The sequence below is a fragment of the Acinonyx jubatus genome, chromosome B3 (assembly GCF_027475565.1).
Source record: "Acinonyx jubatus isolate Ajub_Pintada_27869175 chromosome B3, VMU_Ajub_asm_v1.0, whole genome shotgun sequence".
In the NCBI taxonomy this organism is placed as follows: Eukaryota; Metazoa; Chordata; class Mammalia; order Carnivora; family Felidae; genus Acinonyx; species Acinonyx jubatus.
In genome coordinates, this window is record NC_069386.1 from 27,432,191 (window position 1) to 27,454,498 (window position 22,308).

General features: G+C 37.7%; 1 protein-coding gene across 7 annotated transcripts in view; it reads right to left on the reverse strand.

Annotated features, from left to right (window-relative positions):
• HERC2 (HECT and RLD domain containing E3 ubiquitin protein ligase 2) overlaps nt 1-22,308 on the reverse strand; it is a 264,682-nt gene that overhangs the window by 230,454 nt on the left and 11,920 nt on the right. For all 7 annotated transcript variants that reach the window (XR_008299026.1, XM_053223673.1, XM_053223676.1 and 4 more), the window contains one exon: nt 21,652-21,766. Coding sequence is in view for 6 of the 7 variants with exons in the window: in XM_053223673.1 (XP_053079648.1) it covers nt 21,652-21,766 (115 nt within the window). In the remaining variant the exon portion in view is untranslated. The remainder of the gene's footprint in view (nt 1-21,651; nt 21,767-22,308) is intronic.

Consider the following 22,308-nt stretch of genomic DNA (forward strand, 5'->3'; position numbering starts at 1 on the left):
ACTTCTATACACATGCGCACACATATCTTTGATACCATGCCTGAGTTCTGTCACCTGAGATTCTGGTTGAGTTGCTCTGGGACAGGACCTGGGCACTACCTTTTTTAAGTTGCTAAGTATTTCTAATATTCAGCCAGTATTAAGGATCACTAGCACAGAAGATATAATTTTACTAACTCAGTGTAAATGCAACTGACCAAACAACATGGTAGATTTTTTTTGTTTTTTTTTTAATACAATTTATTGTCAAATTGGCTAACATACAGTATGTACAGTGTGTTCTTGGTTTGGGGGGTAGATTCCCATGGCTCATCGCTTACATACAACACCCAGTGCTCATCCCAACAAGGGCCCTCCTCAATGCCCATCAGCCATCTTTCCCTCTCCTCCACCCCGTCATCAAACCTCAGTTTGTTCTCTGTATTTAAGAGTCTCTTATGGTTTGCCTCCCTCCCTCTCTGTAACTGTTTTTTCCCCTTCCCTTCCCCCATGGTCTTCTGTTCAGTTTCTTAAGATTCACATGAGTGAAACATGATATCTGTCTTTCTCTGACTGACTTATTTCACTCAGCATAATACCTTCCAGTTCCATCCACACTGCTGCAAATGGCATGATTTCATTCTTTCTCATTGCCAAGTAGTATTCCATTGTATATACTAACCACATCTTCTTTATCCATTCATCAGTTGATAGGCATTTAGGCTTTTTCCATAATTTGGCTATTGTTGAAAGCACTGCTATAAACATTGGGGTACATGTGCCCCTATGAATCAGTACTCCTGTATCCTTTGATAAATTCCTAGTAGTGCTATTGCTGGGTTGTAGGGTAGTTCTATTTTTAATTTTTTGAGGAACCTCCATACTGTTTTCCAGAGCGGCTGCACCAGTTTGCATTCCCACAAACAGTGCAAGAAGGTTCCCATTTCTCCACATCCTCACCAGTATCTGTTGTTTCTTGAGTTGTTCATTTTAGCGACTCTGACCAGTGTGAGGTGGTATCTCAGTGTGGTTTTGATTTGTATTTCCCTGATGATGAGTGACACTGAGCATCTTTTCATGTGTCTCTGGCCATCTGGATGTCTTCTTTGGAAAAGTGTCTATTCATGTCTTCTGCCCATTTCTTCACTGGATTATTTGTTTTTCAAGTAACAATGGTAGTGTTTTAGATACCACAACCTCTCTTAATGTAACAAACTAAGGTCACACAGAATAAAACTTTTTTTTTTAAAGTAAGACAAGTGAGAGGAGAGGCCAAATAACTATGGCACTTGTGTTTTTAACAAGTTACTGTCTTTTTGCTAAAAACTAAATAATGAAAGAATTGTTACTGAGTTTTTTAATTAAGAACAGGGGTTTGCAAAATTTTGGGGTTTTTGCACAAGTGTGAGAGAAGTGTCCTGGAATGAAAACCTGATTCTCCAAATTCAATCTTTTACAAGCAGTTAGGCATAAGATCAGTCAACATCTCTAACCTTCAGTTCTGCCATCAGTGAAAGCTCAGAAGCCCACCTCCAACCTGCTATATGACAGAGGAACACCAGCATCTGCATGGAGGACTTGGCCCCAGCTCGCATGTGTCATCCCATTTGCTCCTCACTAGACACAAATAACCTTACTAGATATCTAGACCCCAACCTCCTGGAGACTGACTGGCATTCTGTAGAGGAAGAGGCAGGTCACCAGAACCCCAAATCTTTCCTGTAACAACTCAGCAGATCATCACTATGAGTTACTGCACAAAACAGAAAATGCCAGAATACTGAGAAAATTTGGAGAGGGAGAGAGGGAAGGGAGAAGGGGAGGAAAGAGAGACAAAGACAGAGAATCAAAGGCTAGCACAGAAAGAAAAGGCAAGGTTAAAGCAGAGAATGGTTTCAAAGCATTACCCTCTGGGTTGTGGGCCCTGTACTGGTCCACTGCACCCATCACTCCATTGTCCATGCCTCTGTCACAACAAAGATCCTGATCCCCAAGTCTGTAGAGAAAACATCCACGGCAACAGTGGGCACAGCAAAGGGGTTAATTCAAGGCCAGTGTACACCAGGGTCCTTAAATCCTATAAAGCAACCAGTGCCATGAGGGAGGCTCCTAGCCCTGACAATACTGACTTAAAGCTCTTAGGAGGAAAAAAAAAATTAAATTGAAACAAAGGTCCACAATTTGACCCAACTTGAACCCCAAAGTTTACTGAAAGAACTTATACAACAAAAAGATAAATGAGCTTTCATGACTCTATAATACAGGGTTCTTTTTATTCATACTCGGCTGTGTTGATTAAACTTGTTTACAATGAACATTATCATTCCATTAATTTAAAAATGTTTAGGGGCGCCTGTGTGGCTCAGTCAGTTAAGCATCTGACTCTTGATCTCAGCTCAGGCAATGATCTCACAATATATGAGGTCGAGCCCCATGTCCGTCTCTGCACGGACAGCATGAAGTCTGCTTGGAATTCTCTCTCTCCTCTCTCTCTGCCCCTCCCCTGCTTGTGCGCACACACTCTCTCTAATAAAACTTTTTAAAAAATTATTAAAAATATGTAAACCTACTTTTCATGTTTTTAATTTAAATTTTAGTTAACATACAATGCAATATTGGTTTCAGGAGAATTCAGTGATTTATCACTTACATACAACACCCAGTGCTCATCACAACAAGGGCTCTCTTTTAACACCCATCACCCACCAAGCACATCTCCCACCCACTTCCCTCCAACAACCCTAAGTTTGTTTCTATCGCTAAGATTCTCTGTGGTTTGTTTCCCTCTCTTCTCTTTTTCCCACCACTTCCCATGTGTTCATGTTTCGTTTCTTAAATTCCACATGAATGAAATCATATGGTATTTGTCTTTCTCTAATTAACTTATTTCACTTAGCATAATACATTCTAGCTCCATCCACATCGTTTCAAATAGCAAGATTTCATTCTCTTGATGAAACACACTCCATCTTCCCTATCCATTCATCAGTCAACGTACATTTGGGCTCTTTCCACAGTTTGGCTATTGTTGATAATGCTGCTATAAACACTGGGATGCATGTACCCTTTCGAATCTTTATTTTTGTATCCTTTGGGTAAATACCAAATATTCAATTGCTAGATTGTAGGGCAGTTCTATTTTTTAGTTTCATGAAGAACCTCCATACTGTTCTCCAAAGTAGCTGCACCAGTTTGCATTCCCACCAACAATGCAAGAGGGCTCCCCTTTCTCTGTATCCTTGCCAACACCTGTTGTTTCTTGTGTTGGTAATTTTAGCCATTCTGACAGATGTGAGGTTATATCTCATCATGGTTTTGATTTGTATTTCCCTGAACATGAGTGATGTTGAGCATCTTTTCACGCATCTGTTAGCCATCAGGATGTCTTCTTTGGAAAAGTGTCTATTCATTCTTCTGCCCATTTCTTAACTAAGTTGTTTGTTTTTTGGGTGCTGAGTTTGGAAAATTCTTTATAGATTTTGGGTACTAACCCATTATCAGATATGTCATTTGCAAATATCTTCTCACATTCTGTTAGGCTGCCTTTTAATTTTGTTGATTATTTCCTTCACTGTGCAGAAGCTTTTTATCTTGATGAAGTCCCAGTAGTTCACGTTTGCTTCTGTTTCCCTTGACTCTGGTGACATATCTAGTAAGAAGTTGCTCTGGTCAAGCTCAAAGAGGTTGCTGACTGTGTTCTCCTCTAGGATTTTGATGATTTCCTGTCTCACATTTAGGCCTTTCATCCCTTTTGAGTTTATTTTTGTGTAAGGTGTAAGAAAGTGGTCCAGGTTCATTCTTCTGCATTTCGCCATCCAGTTTTCCCAACACCCATTGTTGAAGAGACGGTCTTTTTTCCATCGGCTATTCTTTCCTGTTTTGTCGAAGATGAGTTGACCAATATAGTTGTGGGTCCATTTCTGGGTTTTCTATTCTGTTCCACTGATCTATGTGTCTGTGTTTGTGCTGGTACCATACTGTCTTGATGACTACAGCTTTATAATATAGCTTGAAATCCAGAATCATGATGCCGCCAGTTTTTTCTTTTTCAGAACTGCTTTGGCTATTCCAGTCTTCTGTGGTTCCACACAAATTTTTTTGGGTTGTTTGTTTTAGCTCTGTGAAGAATGCTGGTGGTGTTTTCATGGGGACTGCATTAAATGCGCAGACTGTTTTGGGTAGTATGGATATTTTAAGAATGTTTGTTCTTCCAATCCATGAGCATGGAATGCTTTTCCATTTCTTTGCATCTTCTTCAATTCTTTCTTAAGTCTTCTATAGTTTTCAGAGCACAGATCTTTTACCTCTTTAGTTAGGTTTATTCCTAGGTATCTTATTGGTTTTGGTGCAATTATAAATGGGACTGATTCCTTAATTTCTTTTTCTACTGCTTCATTATCGGTGTACAGAAATGCAACAGATTTCTGCACGTTGATTTTATATCCTACAACTTTGCTGAATTCAAGGATTAGCTCTAGCAATTGTTTGGTGGAGTCTTTCAGGTTTTCTACATAGAGTATCATGTTGTCCGCAAATAGTGAAAGTTTGACTTCTTACTTGCTGATCTGTATGCCCTTTATTTCCTTTTGTTGTCTGATTGCTTGGTCTTCCAATACTATGTTAAATAGTAAAGGTGAGAGTGGGCATCCTTGTCTTGTTCCTGACCGTAGGGGAAAGGCTCTCACTTTCTCCCTACTGAGGATGATATTAGCTGTGGGTCTTTCACATATGGCCTTTATGATGTTGAGGTTGTTTTATCTATCCCTACTTTGTTGAGAGTTTTTATCCAGAATGTATTTCATCAAATGCTTTTTCTGCATCTACTGAGAGGATCATATGGTTCTTATCCTTTATTTTAGGAATGTGGTGTAGAAATAACCAGCCTTGCATCCCAGGAATAAATCCCACTTGATCATAATAAATAATTCTTTTCATGTACTGTTGAATTCTATTTGCTAGTATCTTGTTGAAAATTTTTATATATGTTACAGGTTCTGAATTAACTTAGTATCTGCTAAAATGCACCAATTGGCAAACCTCCAGGGATTTTAATCAATAGTGGGGCTCAGATTACATTTATGCCTGGAGATCCCACTAAATGTAAACAAAGTACCCCCTATAATCTTAGGAAAATTACTACATATAATCTATAGGACAACAGGTATGCCTTATTTTAACCATCAGAACTATTGCCTTGCCTAAATTTCCCCTGGTCATAGCAACTACTGCCCTAAAATATCCCATCGTAGGCCTAGATGCTCTGACACAATGAATAATTAATTAAAATTAAGTATTTAGCCATTATAAATTGGCTTAACAAATATGGGACCTGTTATACAATGAACTTTGTCCTCCAAAAAGATGTTTTAGTTCTAATCCCCAGTACCTATGAATGTGACCTTATTTGCAAAAATGGTCTTTGCAGATGACCAAGTTAAGATGAAGCCATCAGGAGGGCACCTGGGTGGCTCAGTTGTCTGTGTGTATGCCTCTTGATTTAGGCTGAGGTCATGATCTCACTGTTTGTGGGTTCAAGCCCCACAGCAGGCTCTGCACTGGCAGTGCAGAGTCTTTTAGGATTCTCTCTCTCCCCCTCTCTCTGCCCCTTCCTTGCTCACTCTCTCTCTCTCTCTCTCTCAAAATAAACAAATGAACATTTAAAAAAAAGGTTTTAATGATGAAATCATTAGGGTGGGCCCTAATCCAGTATAACTAGTATCCTCACAAAAAGAGGAAATTTGAACACAGAACACAGATATACACAGAAGAAAGACAATGTGAAAACACAGGGAGACAATGTCATCTAGAAGCCAAGGAGAGAGGCTTGGAAGACCCTTCTCTCTTAGCCCTCAAAAGGATACAACCCAGTTGACACCTTGATTTCAGACTTGTAGACTGAAGAACTGTGAGACAATACGTTTCTGTTGTTTAAGCTTCCTAATTTGTAGTATTCTGTTACAGCAGGCCTAGGAAATTAATAACAAATACTCCTTTTCACACCCTCAGAGACTTTTTCACTAAAGAGGCTTTAGGAACTTACTTCCTAAACTTACTTCCTTACTTGCAAGCCCCCTGGAGTCTCCAAACCACCTGTAATGACAACATATTGCCCGGGGGCTTCAGATGTAAGGGCTCTTACCAGCCCTACACTATGCATCATCAGAGTGGAAACTGCTGGCCATATACTGAGTTTTCCTGGAAACAGAGGCTCCCAAAGAACCTGAGCCTATGACCGTCCACACTCAGCTCCCCACTATGCTTTGGGTCATGGAAGCAACCTCCCTACAAGCTTGACACAGCTATAACATGGAACCAAACCTGGGCCCCTTTGCCCACTTGTACAAGGGGGTGGACTCCCCTGTTCTCAGTCCCTTTTCTAATGCCACAATGCTGAAAGTCACCCCTCTCCATGGCTACTGGGGGAGCCCCTTAGATCAACTGAATGAACAGAACTTGGAGTTCACACACTTTATGGACAGCATCTCTACCATCATATGTGATGGAGCTCAATGGAATACTGCTGCTTTCATCCCTTTGTGAGGGTGTCCCTAAGAAAGGATGGGACCCAAAGGCCAGTACAATTAGCAAAACCTCTGACAGCTGTTTTAGCACTGGACTTTCTAACCAACAAATGGCCCCATATGCACATTTTTACAAACCTTTGAGCCATAGCCTTAGTGTTGATCTTTTGGGGGTAAAGAACTCCAAGAATCTCTTGCCTCACAGACATCGAAACTATAAATCAAGGTGGGGCACCTGGGTGGCTCAGTCAGTTAAGTGTCCAACTTTGGCTCAGGTCATGAACTCGAAGTTAGTGAGTTCAAGCCCTGCACTGGGCTCTGTACTGACAGCTCAGAGCCTGGAGCCTGCTTCGGATTCTGTGTCTCCCTCTCTCTTCCTCCTCCGCTTGCACTCCGTCTCTCTCTCTCTCTCTTGTCTCTCAAAAATAAAGATTAAAAAAGAAAGAAAACTTGAAAATATAAATCAAGGTGATACATCCCTATGTATACTAAGGCCCCAATATGAGGCCTCACTTGTCTTATCCTTGTAAGGACAAGGACCATTACTCCTTACACCCCTCTGGAGTTGACCAAATAATTCATTCCACTTCTCAGAATACACTATGCTGGGCTCTTTAGGAAAGCATTCAATGACACTTCCACCTCCCCTAGAAGAGGAGTCATCGAGTTTACTTGAGAAGCACAATAGACTCCTCAGAGATTTTCTATTTAAATTACTCACAATTGGCAAATGGAATTTTTGTCACCATTGCCACAGGTAATGATTAACCTTAAATGAACGCCCCCTGGGGGCACATACTCCCCACACCAATACCACAAGGGTCACTTGATGAACTATATTTCCATAACAAAGGATACTTGTAAAGTTCACGTTTTTGATGTCCACCTCACCATATGGTCCTCTCCTTCCCGGTCAAGTACCAACTCACTTCCTAGGAAGCACTTTTCCCCCTAAAAGTCTCAGTCATCACCAAGGTTTAAACTGATGTCATGGCATCAAAAGGCCAATTATGGTATAAGGACTAAAATTAGGGTTCTACATGTTAAAGTGCTGAAACAAAACAACTATTAACTAGAATTCTACATGTAGCAAATAGATCTATCATTCTCAAATGAAGAAAAACTAAGAGAATTTGTCATCGGCACCTATTTTAATAGAATTGCTAAAAAGATCTTAAGAACAAAGGAAACAATAGTAGAGGGGAATTTGGAACATCTGGAATAAAAAATGAGCAATAGCAGTGATATATATAACAGTAAATAAATTATTCTTCTCTTAGGTTTCTTTACGTTCACTTGAAGACTGAAAGCAAAAATTTCAACATTGTCTAATAAGATTTTCAAAGCATGTGGAAGTAATATATAAATAATACAATTATAACATAAAGGGAGAAGAGTAAAGATACCTATAGGTGGTAAAGTTTCTACATTCAATTAAAGTGGTAAAATACTGATTTAAATAAACCGAAATGTTTAAGTACACATTTTGTAATCCCTTATAGCAACCATTAAAAAAACTATAAACAAATACACTCAAAAATCACAATAAATAAACTGAAATGGAATACTAAAAAAATGTTCAAATACCCTAAAAGAGGCAGGTAAGGTAAACAGGAAAAAAAAGCAGAAAACAAGTAAAAAAACAAACAATAAAATGATATTCTTAAACCAAAACATATCATTAATTATACTACATATAAATAGTCTAAACGCAAATTAAAAGACAAAGTGTCAGAATGGATTTTTTTAAATGACTCAGTTATATGCCATCTCTAAAAATTCATTTAATATGTAATGATACAAGGCAACTAAAAGTAAATGAGTGGAGGGATGCCTGCATGGCTCAGTCACTTAAGCGTCCATCTCTTGATTTCCACTTGGATCATGATCTCGTGGTTCATGAGTTCGAGTCCTGCATCAGGCTCTGTTCTGACAGCATGGAGCCTGCTTGGGATTCTCTCTCTCCTTCTCTCTCTGCCCCTCCTCTGCTTGCATGCTTGCGCGCTCTCTCTCTCTCTCTCTCAAAATAAATAAATAAACTTAAAAAAAAAAGCAAATGGGTGGAAAAAATATATACCAAGAAACACTAATCAAAAGAAAGGTGAAATGACTTTATTAATATGAGACAAAACAGATTCCACAGCAAAGAAAATTACCAGAGATGAAGAGCAATAATAATAAAGGGGTAAATTTTCAAGAAAACATAACAATCTTACATGCATATGAAGTTAACAATAAGCCATCAAAACACAAAATGAGAACTGCAAGGTAAAATGGACCAACTTACAATTATATTAGAGATATCTAAACTACCCTCTCAGTAATAGAACTAGTAGAAAGAAAACCAGCAATAATAAAGTACTGAAGATCATGACCTCAACCAAAAGTACGAAATCAACATTTTACACATTGATCACCAACTACAGCAGAAGTCATTCTTTTTAAAGTATACATTGAATAGTCACCAAGATAGACCACATCTTGGGTCATAAAACAAATCTTAACAAATTTAAATGAGCTGAAATCAATGATACTAAGTATATATGGCCTGTCTATATGGCATAAAATCAGAAATCAATTAACAGAAAGATAACAAGACAATGTCAAAAGACTGGGAAATTAACACATTTCAAAGTAATGCACAGGTTAAGATAGTCTCCAGGGAAATTTAAAAATATTTTGAATCAAATGAAAACACATCGAAATTTGTGGGGTGCAGTTAAAACAGTCCTTACAGGGAAATTTATAATATTAAATGCTTATGTTTACAAAAAAAAAAAAAAAAAACAAGGTCTGAAGTCAACAATCTAAACTTCCACCTTAAGAAACTAGAAAGAGAAAAGCAAAATAAACCCAAGGCAAGCAGAAAGAGGTGAAAAATGAAGAGCAGAAATCAATAAAACTGAAAAAAGAAAAACAGAAAAATAAATCAATGAAACTAAGAGTTGATTTGTTGAAAAGATAAATAAAATTGATAAACTATGCACAAGACTGTTGAGAAAAGAAAAACAGAAAAAGACAGTAATTACAAGTATCAGGAATGAAAGAAGGGTATCTCTAGAGCCAGTACAGATATTAAAAGGATAAGGGAATACTACATCAACTCTAAATACACAAATTCAACAACTTAGAGGATATACACCAGTTCCTCAAAGACCACAAACTACCAAAATTCACCCAAGAAGAACTGGGTAAGCTAAATAGTGTGATAACTATTCAAGAAATTTAGTTCAGAGTTTAAAGCCTTCCAAACTAGAAATGTCAAGACCTAGAAGGTTTCGACGGAGAATTCAACTAAATATTTACAGAAGAAATTTATACCAATTCTACAATCTCTTCCAGAAAATGGGAGGAGGAACATTTCCCAGCTCATTTACCAAAACCGGACAAACAAAAGTACAGTTGACCCTTGAACAACACAGGGGGCAGGGGTGCCAACTCCCTGCCAGTTGAAAATTTGCATATAACTTTTTGACTCCTCAAAAAAATCATCTACTAATAACTTCTATTAGTAGATAGCCTACTGTTGACCAGAAGCTTTACTGATAATATAGTCAATTAACACATGTTTTGTATGTTATATGTATCATATACTACATCCTTACAATAAAGTAAGCTACAGAAAAAAAAAATATTAGGAAAATGATAAGGAAGAGAAAATGCATTTACAGTACAATGCTGTAAACTATCTGCATAGAAGCAGACTCACACAGTTCAAACCCATGTTGTTCAAGGGTCAATCATACAAAAAATAACAGCTATAAATGAATATCCCTCATGAACATAGATGTAAAATTCTCAATAGAATATTAGTAAACTGAATCCAGCAATACATATAAAGAATAATACACCAAAACCAAGAGGAGTTTATCCCAGGAATACAATGCTGGTTCAATATTTGTAAATCAATCAATGTAACCCCCCAATAGAAATAAGAATCACTTGATACTATCAATTGATGTATAGGCAATGATATCCACTCTCTTCACCCGTATTTGATACTGTACTAGAAGTCCTAGTTAATGCAATAAGGCAAGAAATATTGGGAAAAAAAAAACTGTTCCTATTCAAAAACAACATGACTGCCTTCATGAAAATCCCAAGAAACATTCTACAAGCACTGCCTAGTGAATTTAGCAAGGTCACAGGAGACAAAGCCAACACGCAAAAATGTAATATATAGTATCATCTACATATTTTCTACATAACAGACATAATGTAGAAGACATACTATATAATATCAACATACAGTTGGAAAGCAAAAAAAATTTTAAACATTTACAATAGCTCCAGAAGAAGTAAATACTTAGGTACAAACTAACAAAATATGTATAGGAAATGTATGCAGAAAAGTACACAATCCTGATGAAAGAAATAAAACACTACCTAAATAAATGGAGATATACTATGTTCATGAATTGAAAGACAAAATATAGTAATGACGTTAATTCTCCCCAAACTGATCTATAGATTTAACAGAATACCAATCAAAAGCCCAGCAAGTTTTTTGTACGTATTAGAGAAGCTGATTCTAAAATTTACATATAAAGCAAAAAAACTAGGATAAATAAAACAATTATGAAAAGGAACAATAAAGTTGGAAGAGTCAATTTTAATACTCAGTACTTAGCCACTGTCTTAAAACCAATTCTAATACTATAAAGCCACAGTAAGCAAACAGTGCGGCATTAGCAAAGGGATAGACACATATCAATGCAACGACTGGAAAGTCCAGGAATAATCACATACAAATTAAGTCAATTCATTTTTTACAAAGTACAAAAGCAATTCAATAGGAAAAAATAGTATTAGAAAAACTGGATGTCCATGTGCAAAAATAAAAAATAACTTCAACCCAAACCTTGTACTTTATACAAAAATTTACTCAAAATGGACTAATGGTCTAATAATACAATGAAAAACTATAAAACTCTTAGAAGAAAACATAGGAGAAAATCTTCATTACCAGACAACAGGCAAAAAAATTCTTAGACATGAGATCAAAAGCACAATCCATAAAAGAAAAAATTATAAAATACACTATTAAGAGAATAAAAAACCAAGGTACAGACTGAGAGAAAATATTTACAAATCATGTATCTGAGAAAGGACCCGTAATGAGAATACAAACCATAAAAAAATTCTCAAAACTAAACAAAAAGAAAACAACCTAATTAACCAATTAACAAAAATTATAAACAGAAACTTCATCAAACAGGATGTAAGGATGACATGAAAGGGTATTTAACATTACGTGCCATTAAGGAAATGCAAAATAAAACCAAGATGAGCTCCTACTACATAATTATAAGAATAGTTAAAATTAAAAGTTCTGGTAATACCAAGTGCTGACAAGGATACAGAACAACAGGCACTAACACACAGTGCTGGAGGGAAGGCAAAATAATAAAGCCACTGTGAAAAAAAATTTGGCAGTTTTGCATGAAGTGAAACATACACTTAGTATATAGCCCAACAGTCATACATCTCTAGGTATTTATCCTAGAGAAATGGAAACTATATTCATGCAAAATTTGTACAGAAATGTTCATAGCAGATTATAATTACCAAAAAAAAATAATAAAAACAACCAAAATGAATAAACACCGTGGCACAAACCATGGAATATTACTCTAATACAAAGAACTATTGGCACACACTTTGGATGAATCTTAAAGATATAACTAGTGAGTAAATAAAGCCAATTTCAAAATGTTATATTACATATAATTCCATTTATATGACAATTCTCAAAAAGGCAAAACTACAGTGATGGACAACAGATGAGTGGTTGCCAGGGATTAGGGGTTGGGGAAATGTGTGACACAAGGGAACAACACAAGGGAGTTTTTCTAAGGACAATGAAACTGTTCTGAATCGTAATCACAATGATGGTTACATGAATCTATATATGTCTTTAAAACTTATTGAACTGAACATCTAAAAGGAATAAATTGCACCATAGTACTTTTAAAAATAAAAATTGTTTAAATGGTTTTCCCTAAAATTACAGTAAAATTTCAATTAAGTTCAACAAACATGTATTTACCACCCAGCACATCAAAGTACCATGGTAAACACTTTTATACAAAAGTAAAAGATACCTTCTATAGCCCTAAAAAACTTCTAGAAAATATATATCACATACATAACTAATCAATACAAATCAGGCTTTGGCAAGGTCCTGAGTGACTTATCAAGGACCAGGGAAGACAGCTGGAAGAGAGTCTGGAAGAAGCATTTTCAGGCAATGAGCTAGGTCCTGAAAGCTGGAGCAGGACATGGCCTTGGGCCAGTTAAGACATGAGGAAATGTATTAAGGATAGGGGGAAAACAGTTTGCATCTGCAGCAGATAACCCTCTATCTTGACCTGAGAAACTAAACACTAATTTAAATAAGTGATTTATTTAGCCCCTTATTTTAACCTAATAACACGGGAAGTATGAGAACAAAGTAGTATCTTAAGAAACAAGATACATTTAATTTTAGAAATGATACCCCAAAAAGCAGGATATTAAGGGGGGGGGGGGAACAGCTAATGAAAAATGAAAATAAACCAATGTATACTACATAGTTTGGCATCTAGCCAAACAATATTATCCTTTTGAAGCTTTACAAACGACCTTTCATGGAGACAGGCCTTGTTGTCTCTCATTCACATATGTAGAAACTGTGCTTCCCAGAGTAGGTCCTAGCCAGGGAAACAGAGCTGGGGCTAGAACACAGTGTTGGCTCTAACTGCTAGGCCCTGGGTTTCCACTGTGGGGTCCACTGACAGAGCCAGGGGCCAACTCTAGCCCAAGTCCAATTTGTGTTTGACCCAAAGGCTAAGAAAAGATTTTACTTTTTGTTTTTAGAGAAAGAAAGAGGGTAGGGGAGAGGGCCAGAGGTGAGAGAGAGAGAGAGAGAGAGAGAGAGAGAGAGAATCTCAAGCAGGCTCCATGCTCAGGGTAACACAGGGCTCGATCCCATGACCCTGGAATCATGATCTGAGCCAAAACCAAGAGTCAGACACTCAACTGACTAAGCCACCTAGGCACCCCATGATTTTATGTTTTTAAATGACTGAAAAATAATCAAAAGAATAATAATATTTTGTGATATTAACATTATATGAACTTCACATTTTGGTCTGTTAATAAAGTTTTATTAGCACATAGCCACATCCATTTGCTTAGTTTTGCCTTTGGCTGCTTTGGTACAACACCTGCAGGGTCTCATACTTACCTCATAGTTATGGTCCACAAGGCTTAAAATATTTACTATCTGACCCTTTACAGAAAATTTGCCAACGTGTGACCTATACCATTCTACAAATTTTACAAATAAGAATACAAAATGATCATTTTAAACTGGGTATACTGGTCATATAATCTCTTGTCCAGGATGAAAAGCTTTGACAGTCACCAGGAAGCAGACAAGAAGTATCACTAAGCATACCTCAAGTTTTATTCTCAGGGGCATAAATGAGAACATTTACAACAGCAAAGGCAGAATGAAGTCACTAGAGGTTAAGAAAACAACAGAGAAGAATAATTGAAACAATAAGAATTAGCATGACCAGTTCAGAGACAACATCACATTCCCTTCAGTATTTGTCTGCTCTCCTTTTTATGGATGCAGGGTTAAAAGTTTATAGAGAGAAAATAAACAGAACACAAACTGCCCAAACACATCACAAATCATGGAAAGCTGGGAAGAAGGAGAAATTGGAGAAGCTGACTTTCCAAGACCATATACCTTAGAGGCCACTGACGGGGGAGACCTCTGCCACCTGGTCCCTGAAAATGGAATTAGGGGAGTGCCTGGGTGGCTCAGTTGGTTAAGCGTCTGACTTCGGCTCAGGTCATGATCTCATGGTCAGTGGGGTCAGCTATGTGCTGACCACTCAGAACTTCTGTGGATTCTGTGTCTCCCTCTCTCTCTGCCCCTCCCCTGCTCACGTGTGTGCTCTCTCTCTCAAAAAAAAAAAAAAAAAAAAAAGATTTTTTTAAAAGAGTAAAAAAAAAAAAAAAAAAGAAAGTGGAACTAGGACTGGATGACCTCAGGACTTTAAGACATTCCTGTCCAGTTACAGTGAGGAAGTTTTTACAAACCATCCAAAGTGATTTCCATTCAAGTTGCTATATCCAGGACCTACAGAAGGATGAGTGCCAAGGTGTGAAGGCTTGGCACCCAGGGGCAGCAGCAGCCTAGAGTCAGAAAGCACTTCTGTGGGGGACACAGCAGGAGGGGTATACCTGTAACAGTCTTGGGCCACCATCAGGAAAATCAGCATTTCACCATCCGAGAAGGTTCACTTGGGTTTTGTTTTTACCTTAATCACTAACTTTAAGAAATCTTGTTCACTATCAATTGCTTCTGAAAAATAGATTGCAGGAGGGGCGCCTGGGTGGCTCAGTCAGTTAAGCATCCGACTCTTGATTTCCACACAGGTAATGAGATCTCATGGTTCATGAGATCAAGCCCCACAACAGTCTCTGCGCTGACAGACTGGTGCCTGCTTGGGATTCTGTCTCCGTCTGTCTCTGCCCCTCTCCCGTTCTCTCTCTCTCAAAAAATAAACTATAGATAGATAGATAGACAGACAGACTGATTGACTGTAGGAGAAAACAATGGGTAACTAAGCACATTAGTGAGGGTTCTCCACAGAAAGAGAACCAAAAGAATGTATAGGAGAGAGAGAGAAAGGGAAAGAGGGAGGCAGAAGCTATTTATTTTAAGGAAATGGCTCATACAATTATAGAAGTGCAAGCCCCAAATCTGCAGGGCAGGCTGGCAGACTGGAGACACAGGAACCAGTTATGTTAGTTTGTATCCAAAGGAAATGTGGAGGCAGAATTCATTCTTGCTGAAGGTCAGTCTTTTTTCTATTCATGCTCTTCAACTGCTTGGGATAAAGCCCACCCACATTATAGGGTAATCTGCTTTACTCAAAGTCCATCAATTTACATATGAATCTCATCCAAAAAACACTTTCACAGAAATATCCAGAATAGTATTTGACCAAACATCTGGGCAACATGGCCCAGCAAGGTTGATACATAATTTAACCATCACACTAAGGGTCCCAACTAATCAAATACTAGTTAAAAAAAGATACTGTATTATGTATTTGTATGACACTGAAATTTTTTTCTTCTTACAAAGAAGTACAGTTTTAAGAGAGATTAGACGTGACAACTTTCTAATAGAACATAAACACATGGAGGGGCTCTGGGTGGGGGGAATGGGCTAAATGGGTAAGGGGCATTAAGGAAGACACTTGCTGGGATGAGCATTGGATGTTATACACAGGGGATGAATCACTGGAATCTACTCCTGAAATCATTACAGCACTGTATGCTAACTAACTTGGATGTAAATTAAAAATAAATAAATAAATAAATAAATAAATAAATAAATAAATAAATAGAACACAAACACAGAAGTGGTCATTCAAATTTCCCTTGATATTCTTTTGCATTATTAAAAAAAATTTTTAATGTTTATTTATTTTTGAGAGAGAGAGAGACAAGAGCACGAGCGGGGGAGGAGCAGAGAGAGAGGGAGACACAGAATCTGAAACAGGCTCCAGGCTCTAAGCTGTCAGCACAGAGCCCGACAAGGGGCTCGAACGCACAAACCATGAGATCATGATCCAAGCCAAAGCCGGACACTCAACTGACTGAGCCACCCAGGTGCCCCAATATTCTTTTGCATTATAAAGATACAGTGCAACTATCTCTTATGTCTAGCTCATTATTAGTAATGTAATACATGTAACATGGCACCCTTACAATTAAAGAGTTCAGAATAAATAAAAAGATACCTATGTCCATTTAACAGGAAAATTTCATTCTCCAGTAAAAAAAATGATCAAAGCAATAACTGGATTTTAAAAGATGGAGAAATAAAATTAAGGAAGAATACTCAGAAGGATGGATAGCAGAGTGAAAAAGCTCAAAGCATTCACTTGAATGATACATAAAAGGTCACTTATCTTCTGTGTCCCATCCTTCTTAGGGGAATTTGTACACCCCTCTTTGGCCTGAAGCTGAAAGTACTCACTAATTCACAACACAGATTACTTATTTATGGGATCCCTCCTGTGTGCCAGCACTCTGCTTGGTGGTGGGGGTACATACCATGGTGAAAAAACAGAGCTTGTCCCCACGGGTCATAGCCATTATAGAGTTGTTATACAGGCAGGGTGAGGAATGTAAATGTGAAGGCATAGCAGGGTGAGGGGATGTGAACAAGGCATAAGGCCTTGGCACCTGATCTCAGGGACCCTCCCTGGAAGCTTCTTGAACCACCCTATTACATTTTCGTCATATGTTTGCTTTCTGCTACCCCTCTGTTTTGTATTGGTTGTCCCAAAGAAAAAAATCTCTACTACTAAATAAGTAGCACTTTTCCACATAGAATTCAAATTCACATATTATCTGCCTTGGTTTACAAAATCTATAAAAATGTGTCAGAATTTACCAAGTTGATCAAGAAACAAAAGTGTGAGCCCTTTACTACTAGACTGGGTTTCCTCTCTGTAACCACTTCTCCATGCCAGCTGGGAAAAGTCAGAGCATAGACATTCCCCTCTAGAGCCCAGGTCAGATTCCTGTGGAAACTGTTTGATACCATCTTCGCAGGATCAGACTCAAAATTCTGAACTAAAAATTGTCAAGGTGTTTTTACATCCCAATGGTCTTTGGCACTTTCCAGATGACCAGAATAACAAACATGGGCTCCCACATCACAGAATTCATGATGAAATGCTCACAAGCAAAAGAAAGGCCGAACATAAAATTAAGTAGAGTTGGGATGTTCCTTATTTCTTTATTAGCTCACTACTATCATTAGAGTTTCCCTGTGCTCTAGGCCCACAATATGGGAAGAGCTAGCAAATCAAAAAGAGAAAATTAAGGTGCCTAATTTCATACAAGTAGCATGTTATATGAACAAACACTCTGTAGTTCCCAGGACAGTGAGAGACCCTAGAGATGCATCCATGCCTCGCTGCCCTTGCTATGTTCTAACCCCCAGGGTGGACAACAAACAAATCCTCACACACAGCCACGAAGCCCATCACGCCAAGAATTTTACTCCTGTCCATTCTGATACTGTTGCTAAGTATAATCAATTAACCAGAGCTTTATGTCTTATCTGCTTCCTTCCAAAGGTGAAGGCCAGAAATGGTTCTTCAATAAACAAGAACACAGAGCCTCAGTGGAACTACTAATCCTGTAGGGAACAGACTCCAGCAGAAGCTGACATCACCCCTGCCAGTAGACACCAGGCAGACTCCCAGAGGTGGGTTACGCTTTCCATAAAGGACTCGAGATCCAAAGCAACAAGAACTAATTATGGAGAACAGAGTAAGTTTATGAGGGAAATCTAATTGTGGTCATTTGCTTTGGAATATGGTTGGTTTTCTTTAATATTCTTATTTCCTAAGCAGCACGTGAGGAGGTTCTTTTCCTTACCTCTGTGTCTCTAACTCCCAAAGCAATAGACTGTGCCTTAAAAGCAAACATGACATATTCTTTGAAAAGCAAGCATCATCCTTGGGACTTTGGAAACATGTTAGCAATGCAAATTCCCAGGCCCCATCCCAACTCTAAGAAATTCGAGACTCTGGAGGAAGGGCCAGCCATGGGTGTCTAACCAAGCCCTCCAGGTTATTCTAATGAGCAACAGAGGTTGAGACTCCTTGGGCTAGGGAATCAGGATTTAATTCTTTGAGTTCCCACCGCAGGAGGACAGAGTCTTCTTTAATTTTCCTAATATTCATGGCCCTCTGTGCAGTGGCTTTCAAACTTCAAAGTATAAACATGTCACCCAGGGAATGTGTCCACTGCATCAACAAGCATACTTCCCAGTATTTAGATGCAGCAGGGCACCTAAAAGAGTACATTTCACTACAGTGTGGCACAACACACTTCTGCTGCTTCCTGCTCACTGCTCCCTGTCGCCCCTGCACATCCACTGCCAGTCCTGCTTTCCACAGTCCTCCACCTGGAGGCCAGTGCCCACTTCTCCTACATAACCTCACATACCACCATCCCTCAAACCCAGACCAGGTCTCCATAACTGTTGCTCAAACTTCAGCCAACACTACCCCTGAACTGCTCACACCCTTTTTTTGCCCAAATAATCATGAATTATTGTGGGAGAAAGCCCACATTTAATGTTTTACAACTCCAAAGAAAAGTTATAAAACAGCAGGAAAGCTGCCAATCAGCATAGGATATAATGGAAACATTCAGGTTCAAGTAAATAATCTCTGAGCTCTTAAAAACACATAAAGAGTACTGACTAGACACCCACATACACACACTCAAAACAATTATCACACTTATACACAACATGAACTCATCAGCTCCATGGAACTACAAGAAGTTGATCCTGGTGTCAATAAATAATACCTGTAGTATAAAAGAAATAGCGAAACTTTCTCAAGAGGCCTCGCTTCAATTTCCAGCTCTTCCCCTGTTATTTGTGCAAACTGTGGCTTCCGTTTGTTGGTAAAGTTGAAGATAAAAGGAAATAATGAGAAAATACTTTCAAGAAAAAATATAGCAGCTAAGCAAAGTACTGGTTAATATTTCTCCTACCTGCATAGACGAAAAAGGTTTACAATAAATTAAAGAGCTCATGCTTAAATTCTTCATACAAGGCCAGCCCTAAGCAAATATAAAAAATAAGCTTACATATCTTTTAGTAGCCTCTTAACTTTCTTGTTTTAATATCCTATTCCCTCCTCTACTTTCCCTCAAAATAATAAATACAAACAACCCCACATAGGGTGTTAATTAGAAACATTCACTTGAAAAAGTATGAGACCATAATCCAGCCTGTCTTTTGTGGGGGAATATCCCCAAAAATTAACAAAAAAATTGTACTATATGGGAGGCAGCTTTCTTTCCTCAACAGTAGGACTAGCAAGTTCTACATCTGATTGCAAAAGAAAGTAATAAAGTTTATTCCAGGGAAAATAGAAATTATTAGAAGCCACTATTTCCCAGAAATAAGTCATGAAAGAATCAAACTTGACAACAATAAAAACCTATCCTAGCATGGCTGTTTGTGGAAGAAAGAAACTGATCCTTTCCCAAAGAAAGTAATCTTTGAAAATACAACAAGGAATACTGTGTATCTAAAGAACTTCTACTCTAATCTGTATTTTCCTCATAATCAGCTACAATACCATCAACATACATAGTCTTTTATTTTTTTTTCAATTTTTTTAATGTTTATTTATTTTTGACAGAGAAAGAGACAGAGCATGAGCAGGGGAGGGGTAGAGAGAGAGGGAGACACAGAATCGAAAGCAGGCTCCAGGCTCTGAGCTGCCAGCACAGAGCCCGATGCGGGGCTCAAACCCACAGACCGCGAGATCATGACCTGAGCCGAAGTCAGACGCTCAACCGACTGAGCCACCCAGGTGCCCCATACATAGTCTTCTAAATGGAATTTGGTATAGATATAAACCTATCCGTGAAAAAAGTATTTTCTAACAATAAAAAGCACACATCAGGCCACACCTAAAATAGAAACTTTTACTGAATACCAAAAAAATGATCCCCCAAAAAACTATTCAATTGGGACCTACATTAAAAAAAAATTATGCTTTGCTTTCTAACCATATGACTTTCAAAAGAAGAAAACATATTCATCAAATATAATCAGAAATATACTTTGAATTTTTCCAAGTAAGTAGTTTTTCTCAGAGCATCTTTTAGAATGAGTGTTTCATAAAAAAAAATTGGGGGAAATACTGTTTAATTCATTAACAAATACTGGAGGGGTGGGAAGAAGAGATGGGAAACTTTTTTTTAAACGTAATGAACCACTGAAACTATTAATAAATTACAGAGTGAAAGAGGACAGACACAAAAGAACAAACTACTACATCATTCCATTTACATGAAGTTCTAGAACAGGCAAAACTAATCACCAGAAAGAAAGATCAGACCCATGTCTGCACCTAGAAAGTGGGGTCTGGGAGGGGCCAGGAAGGGGCACAAGGGAATTTTCTAAGTGGGAAGTAATGTTGAGAGAGGTTTAGGTTACACAAGTTACATTTGTCAAAACTTGTGGAATAATAAAACATATGCATTTCATTATGCATATATTTTACTGAAAGATAAAGCTAAACTGAACTCAATCAAGTAAATGATATGCATGAAGTAAGGGAGTCAGGTAAGATGCACCAATGGACAGAAGAATGGAGATCCACGGACCCCTGAGATAAACAAGTGAAGAGAAACACTTGTGGTAGGATCTGTGGGGTTTGCAACTGCTCACTATGTAGATATGTCAGTTGTTCTGGGTGTATGGAAATTTTCACAATGAAATGCCAGGAAAAAAAGAAAATTCTAGCTGTTGTAACCAAAAAAATATACCAATGTTTTCCAGTGTATTTTCAAATCAACACTATCTCAATTCATTCTACAAAGAGGGTAAGAACTACTTTCCAAAGTAATATTTTTATCCACCTTGATGGCTTTCAAATAATGGGACTAAAAAACTTCAGCAACTTCAGCAGTAGATCTCAAGTGGGTTTTTGAGATTCTACAGGTCTGGGGTGGGTACAGGCATCTATTTCTTTTTAAAGACTCAAAAGTTTCTGAGCCATAGCCAAGGTCGAGAACAACTAAATGACGGAGTCTTGTTTACTTTTCATAACAACAGGCCTAAACAAGAGTGTTTGCTGGTATTTCTCTGCAAAAAATACAAGATACAATGAAATAAGGGGCCAAGTCCAGTCCACAGGCCAAAGGCTTACAAAAAGTATTTTATATATTCCTATAGAAGAGTCAGATAGGAAAAATTTCAGGAGTAATTGTATCTCCTCACTCTTATAATAATTACTATTTATAGTTTGACAAGGCAAGATATATTGTAAAACTTAAAAGAAGAAATATTAACTGGGGAAGGACAGCAGAGCAAGGTAGCTTTGCAATGAAAAGACCTTCATTTACAAAGAACAATGAAATCCAGGTAGCTCATAATTAACTGTAATTTAGACAACAATCACCAAAGAGAAAACAAAATTTCAGAGTTATGTTCAGGTACTCATATTCCCATTGCACATTCCAAAATTTCTATAAACTACAATTTATAAAGGTCTTTACAAAATGAAAACTACTAGTGAAAGGTCCTTACCTTTTCTAGAAGGAAGCTCTCCATTCTGGTTTAATTCTGTCCCAGTATATACAATTTCTCCATCTTTAACCATTTCATTCCACAGGCCACAGAGCCCATCTCGTGTGAAAGCAAGCTGGTAACGATAAATAATAAACTTACAGAATGATCATACTCACAATGCAATTCTTAAAGAATTAGATGATTTTTTAAAAATTTTCATTTCCTCTTTTTTATTCAATCATCAACATTTAATAAAAATCATCCCAAAAAATATAGTTAAGTGAAAAAGGCACAGTGCATAACAGTATACATACCATGCTAACTTTTGCATAAGACACAAGAAAAAAGACACATACATACGCACTCTGGAAAGATAAACCAGAAACAAATAATAATAATTATCTACAGGGAGACAAGGAGAGGAACATGGGCAGTAGAGATGAATGAAAGACTTTGAATAAACTTTATATATTTTTACTTCTAAAACAGAGCAATGATTTTGATCTTCAAAAATTAAAATTCAACATAAAAAGGCAAAATCTACAACTGGTAACAAGCAAATTAACCTACGTTTATCACAAAGAAAAGCATCTCAGGGGCCTTTTCAATTATACATCATTAGTCAAATACACTCTAAGGGAAAAAATATCTTAAACTTTACTCATTGGTCTTATC